Source organism: Gossypium hirsutum, chromosome A08 (genome assembly GCF_007990345.1).
Source record: "Gossypium hirsutum isolate 1008001.06 chromosome A08, Gossypium_hirsutum_v2.1, whole genome shotgun sequence".
Taxonomy (NCBI): Eukaryota; Viridiplantae; Streptophyta; class Magnoliopsida; order Malvales; family Malvaceae; genus Gossypium; species Gossypium hirsutum.
The window spans coordinates 120,105,312-120,111,798 of record NC_053431.1 but is presented as its reverse complement, the minus strand read 5'-3'; the positions used below and the strand labels follow the sequence as shown (position 1 = coordinate 120,111,798).

The window sequence follows — 6,487 nt, the reverse complement described above, 5'->3', positions numbered from 1 at the left end:
TTTAATTGTTTGGTTGAATGGAATGGAATAGAGCTGTAATAGTATTCTTGTGTTTGGTTGAATGGAATAAATATTGTAATAGTATAAAAAAAAAGACTTAAATGACCAAAATACCCTTAATAAAATTTTTACAGCTAGTTGATTATTGTTATTAAATTTTAATAAGACTACTTTAGTTTTTTACCGTGTGTAAGTGGACTTCTCCCCTAATTATACAATATAAAAATCAATTGATATATTTATTTCAAATCTGCAGGATCGAATTAAAATTAAAGTTTCGAACCACAACCCAAATGATTGTACATTGAATCAAAGTGGATATTGAAGATATTTTTGGAATTTTTAAAATTTTTATTTTTAATAAATTCAATGTATTTATATGTATTTAAAGTTTTATCTATATTTATAACTTTCATTAGATCAAATTTATTATATTATACCAATTAAAAAAATGGCAAGTCACTATATTGTAACTTTTTCAATTGAAGGCTGATTAATGTCGTTTAACATTAGTGTTATTATGTATTGGAATTGATTTTAAATTAATTAGTTAATAAAATTTGTAGAAAGAGAGAAGTTATGTTTCGCTTGAATGAAAAGGTATTCATGTCAACATACCTATTTTTACTTCTTCAAACGAAGTTATGGTAAAATTTGAAGCCTGGAGACAGAGAGAGAAGTGCAGCTTCCAGTTTAACTTATGATATATTTTAATTGCCAAACCCATCAAAAAGAACATGAAACAAGGGAATTAATGGACAAAAGGGTAATCAAAATGAGATCTGCATCCTTCATCCTATAAGGTATAATTTCCCCAGTTCATACTTGATATAAACACAACTTATCTGATTTTGAAATGTTCTGTACAACAAATTTACACATCCATGAAGAAAACTCAGATGCCCTGCAGCTGTGATCATGTGTTGACAGCATCCAAAAAAAGAAAAGCACCATTTCGGTTTCACCTTGGCACAACTCCCATCTGATGGCAGAATCTGTGGGTATCCTTACCTCCTATTCACAGATATCCTCCTGCGCTTGTTGTAGCAACACTTGACAAAATCGTTACCGCCACCTTTTGTTTCCTCACAATAGGCAGTCTGAACTGAGCACTCTGGATTGACTTCATTATCGCATCGAGCATGGTCAATTTGAGTTGGTTGGTTTGCCTGTAACTGAGAAAGATCTGGTGAATCGAGAAGGAGAAAATAAAATGAAAGAAATAGGTTATTGATGGACTAATGAAATGTGCTTGAGAGTCAATAAAAAAGTACCGTAACCACAATATCAACATTGTCAGTAATCCACCCGCCAGTATCAATCCTGCCAAAACATCATATACCGATTATTATTAACATATTTTAGCAGGCAGCATCAGAGGCAGTATGTTTGAACAGAGAATATAACATGAAAAATCGAGAAAATAAAGAGGTTCATATGAGTGGAGCCAATATATATCCCGAGTAAAAGCAGAGTCCGACTTGTTTGAAATAGGTGTACAACTCAGCTTATTGCTTCATAAATTAGCATAGACGGTGAGACCATCAATTCATAGGTGTAAACAATTGTACGCAGCTATATCCCATACATCTGTGTCTTTGGTAAGAGACGAAGACTTCCGATGCTGATCATTCCAAAGGGTTAATAAGTGATAGCAAAAAATTCAGGATTGGAAGAACAGCAATGAACAACCCATCATCATTACCATCGAAAACCATATCCAACTAACATACTTGAAAGAGTTCAGGATTCAAAGACCAGCAATGAACGACCTGTAAGGCTGTAACTATATCTAACTGAAACATACTAGTTCGGTTAAACTAAAAAGTGGAAGTGGGGCATTCTAGGGTCACTGCTTTCATATTTTACAAAGTTAACAGTATCACTCACATACCAGTAAAGGGTATTTGCTTTGTAGAGTTGTCATTTATGATCTCTGCCTCTCTAACAGTTGTAAAGACTGCGAAGTCTCTCTTTGCTGAGAACCTCAAATACCAAAGGATGACTACCTAGGAATAAATATAGCTTAAATGAAATACAGACTGCATTATATTCCAAAAGTAACTCTATAGCTTAAATGAAATACTTTTTTTCTCTGCCACAGGTTAAATTATAGCATCTTGAACAAATAGGTTGAATCAGTAGAATCACACCAAATAATCATTCAATGAATCTTTCAGCGTGAGAAAACCAGAGGAAGATGCAAAATTTAAGTTCCCTGCCCCCTTCCCAAAAAAAAAGTAACTCTATACAGACTGTTTTCTTTACAAACAATATTCCAAAAGTTAAAATATCTGGCCCCAGAATAGCACCATTAAACAAGACCCCAGTGTTTCAGTGAAGGCATTTATCCCCACAGAAATTAACAAATAGGTAGTCATATAGAAATGTGTAACTAAAAAAAGAAAAAAAAAGAAAACTAAAACATCCAAGTTCTAACTTCTAACCAAAAAGGCACCATGCATTTAAAAACTATCTTCTGTTACACCCTTGTTTTTCTTATGGTCAAAAGGGTAGCAGACTAATGATGAAAAATATAAACACGTTAACTGCAATAATTACATTCACACGATAACAAAATGAAATACAGGAGAAACCATTTTCTTTAAGTCAATAAGGACTATGCATTATGCATATAGCAATTCAAAGAACTAAAACGCAAGGTTGTCACCTTTTTCTTCTTGTTTCTTCTTCTTTTTTCTGGGAACAAAGTTTCCATTATTTTTGGCGATACAAACTTTGTCTTGGCATATTGTATCCGCTGCACCAAATTAATCATACAGTGAATCAAACCTAAGAATCATTACAACTAAAACTGCATATAAATTAAGCCCGGAAAAAGAAATTGATTACAATCAAAAGTGATGCCTAGAATAAAGTAAGTTTGGTTCAAGTTGTAAATGGTGTTATTGATGAGTAGCAAAAGTCTTCCATGGTTGCAGAAGGAACAATAGCCCTAATTTACATAGGAAAAATAAAATGGCTCCTAAAATTTTGATAAATTGAATTCAATCTTTAAAAGGAGACCCACTTTTCAACAACTCTGGAAATGCCCAGTGGTTGTTCACCCAGCTTTTGTGAACATTTAACATAGGGAGTTCTGCAATCTAATGAAAAAGCTACTTCGTTTTGAACCTAGAAAAAAAATTCAACCTTTTTCAATTACAAATATTCAGTAAAATAAGATGGCAACCTTGAAAAGGAAAATGAAACCTGAAAGTTTCAATTTATCAACCTTGTTTTTGGATCATGTAGATAATGGATAACTTCTTGAATGAATACGACTATAAGCCATTGGTTTACTTCTCTATTCGAGAGAAAGAAAAACAAACTTACCATCAAAACAAGCAAGGCCTTACTGAGCACCAGGCGATTCCAGTGATAGGTTGGAATCGCTTAGGAGTGGTAAACAAAGTCTGGGTCTTAGGCCTTCAAGTTGATTTGCTTCCTTTTAGGTTGATTTGACCGTGAGATTGTTGATGGCTAAGGAAAAAAAAAGTGAAACCGTTGAAAATTTTCAGCGTAAGGGTGTTTTCGGAAGGGAAAAGAAGGTCATTCGGGGGAGAGGTTGGAATAGCCAATTCGGCACCTCCTCCCCTGAATGGCTATTCAACGATTTTCGGAATGAAGCTGTAATTGCCATTCGGCGTTTTAAGCTTTCCAACGAACCAAACCTCTGCTTTACTGTAGAAATTGGAACGTCTTGTAATGGCAAAGCCATTACATTGAACCAAACGAAGCGTTAATCTTTTTTCAGCTTCCATTATTTATAATTATGATAATGAAAAAAAAAGAGAGACAATAACATTCTAAAACAAATTAAAAGCCAAAAGAAAACCATGAATAATTTTCGTAAAAATATTATGTTGTTCATGCTTATTCAAGTAATAACTATAATTTCATCAAGTTCTGAACCTAACAAACTTCATACTGTGGTTTAAGACATGTCACATACATGTCATCAATGGGCTAAGCAAAGATCAAACACTGTTAATTCATTGCAAGTCTAAGGACGACCGTTTGGGCGTTCATAATCTCACTGTTGGCGTCAAGTTTACCTGGAAATTCAGACCGAGGATCATCAAGGGAACTCTTTTTTGGTGTTACTTGGCTTCCCTCAACCATCACGCTTCGTTCAAAGGTGTTTTGGGATGACGATAAATTGTATTATTTGTGTGATTATAAAAATTACTTTTATACAGTTAAGGGCAATCCTACAAAAATAGTCACTTTTGTTTCTCTCAGTTTATATTTTAGTCATTTATGTTTGAAATGTTACGTTTTAGTCACTTATGTTATTATTTTATTACGAAGTGATCATTCTTCCGTTAAGTTCCGTTATCTCCCTAACGGTAATCCTATGTGGCAGTCTAATTAGATTTTAAGTGCCAACTTGAATTTCCTAATGGGATGAGAATAGATTTTTTATTAAATAAATTTAATTAATTAAAAATTTTAAACCCTAAATCTCAGTTAAAAAACCATTCATCTCCCCCTTTTTTTAGTTTTCTTTTTCAATTGACTAAAAAAGCTATTATCATCAAAAATTTTTATTTACATACAAAAACAAAAGAGGATTCAATGGAGGGTCCAGGATGTCTTCTTCACCGGAAAATTTATGTTCTAAGACTTAAAATGAAGTGGTTGTCGACAAATAAAAAGATGGTAATCGTTTTTGTTTATAATCATTGTATTTTCCAATTCTTCACGTTCTTGAACAATTGGTTTCTCAATCCGATTTTTTAATCTGAATGGGCTTGTTTGTTCACAATCTCTTTGTGGGTATCCCTTTTTTCTGATCTGAAATTCTTTTAATTGTTAATATTCATATAAAAAATTCTAATTTAGGGTTTTCATTAAATAATAAAAAATCCAATCTTTTGTTTTTCAATATTGAATAAAAGAGATAGAGGAATGCAAAGAAGACATACCTGAACCCTCCATTGAAACCATCTTTATGAAGCAGTCAATTTGATTTCAACTATTTTGATCTTAATAATAGTTTTTCCAGTCAAATGAAAAAAAAACCATTAAAAAAAGAAGAGACTGAAGAAAAATTAAAAAAAGGAGATGAACAGTTTTTTTAGTTAAAAGTTTGGGTTTAAAATTTTTAATTAATTAAATTTTAATTAAAAATATATTTTCATCTCATCTAGAAATCTAAATTGACATCTAAAATCTAGTTGGACTGCCACGTAGGATTACCGTTAGAGAGATAACAGAACTTAACTGTAGAGTGATCACTTCGTAATAAAATAGTAACATAAGTGACTAAAATGTAACATTTCAAACATAAATGAGTAAAATGTAAATTGAGGCAAACAAAAGTGGCTATTTTTATAGATTACCCTACAGTTAAAGACGATGAGATTTACTTGACAGATGTTACTAAAAATCAAGATGTTACTAAAAATCAAGATTTTATTTATTACTATTGGGAGCAATAATTATTATATCACAAGGGCATTGTTTTATGTCCTTCCATCATCTGCATTGTAATAATAATAATGATAAATTATTCCATATTTCTTGTTAAGCACATCTCTTCAAATCCTCTATCCGTTTACAGATTTCGTTCTTTTCAACGAGCATCGTCGTGTCAACTAAGAGGTTCTCTCGAGAACAGTGGCATCCAAGAAGAAACTGGAAGAAAGCTAGTATTGTGAGGAACCCTCCCCCCAACAAAAAAAAAAGAAACCTTTTTGTAGCAACTCCCACTCTAGTTTATGCAAAAAGAGGAGGTGCATGGGCATAATAAGAGAAATCCCAGAAGAAGCAACCCACAAAGTTTTGGTGCAAGAACTGGACGATGCAATTGACTCTAAGCACTGGCTTGACTGGTTTTGCTTGAGTCGAAGCAGTTTTCTTTCTTTGCCCATGAATATGTGTCAATCGGCTGAACCTTTATCGGAAAAAAAAGTTCAGAGCTTCTCTGCTTCTCTTTCCTTCTTTCGGTCTGAGCTCTAAAACTCTACTCACTGCTCTGTGTTCAGCTCTAATCAAAATCCTGAAAACTTAAAACTCGGCTAAAAAGTTCTAATCAGTTAATGACTCTGATTTCCTCTGCAAGTAAACAAAACAAACAGAAAATTCATGCGTGTAGACACTCAATTTTGCCCGGGCCCAGAAATAAGTCCAAAAACAAAAATAATAAACCCCAAAAAAACAAAGTCCAAGTTCAGTCCAGAATTACAAATATAATTTGGCCCGATCGGAATGGCCCATTACTTGAAAAGATTTAAGGTCCATCTACAAGCTTCACTCATATGAAAATATAATATTCAATGATATGCAATCTTAGATATTATTGCAATCTTAGATATGATATGCAATCTTAGAAGATATGATTTTGTAATCTTAGAGATTTAATTTGTAGATACCTTTTAATCTTAACTTTTGATGTAATTGATCTGTACCGTTGGATTTGAGGAGGTTCAACTATAAATAGAGGTCTCTCCCTTCATTGTAAACACACTAGAGTTTTGGG

General features: G+C 32.9%; 1 protein-coding gene across 28 annotated transcripts; it reads right to left on the bottom strand.

Annotated features, from left to right (window-relative positions):
• Positions 1-767: 767 nt before the first annotated feature.
• Positions 768-4,169, bottom strand: LOC107953250 (uncharacterized). 28 transcript variants are annotated; one of them, XM_041075020.1, is made up of 6 exons: positions 4,059-4,169; positions 3,337-3,483; positions 2,672-2,761; positions 1,895-2,009; positions 1,275-1,323; positions 768-1,175 (listed from the first exon to the last, which is right to left on the bottom strand). In XM_041075020.1, the coding sequence occupies exons 2-6, from the start codon at positions 3,337-3,339 to the stop codon at positions 1,019-1,021; spliced, it is 414 nt and encodes a 137-aa protein (XP_040930954.1). In that variant the 5' UTR covers positions 3,340-3,483; positions 4,059-4,169; the 3' UTR covers positions 768-1,018. The 28 variants fall into 28 exon arrangements, 17 of the variants coding, with proteins under 17 accessions (XP_040930954.1, XP_016743974.1, XP_040930956.1 ...); XM_016888485.2 differs by adding an exon at positions 3,032-3,135 and having other exon boundaries at positions 768-1,323; positions 1,895-2,005; positions 4,059-4,156; XM_041075022.1 differs by having other exon boundaries at positions 768-1,169; positions 4,059-4,156.
• Positions 4,170-6,487: the final 2,318 nt, after the last annotated feature.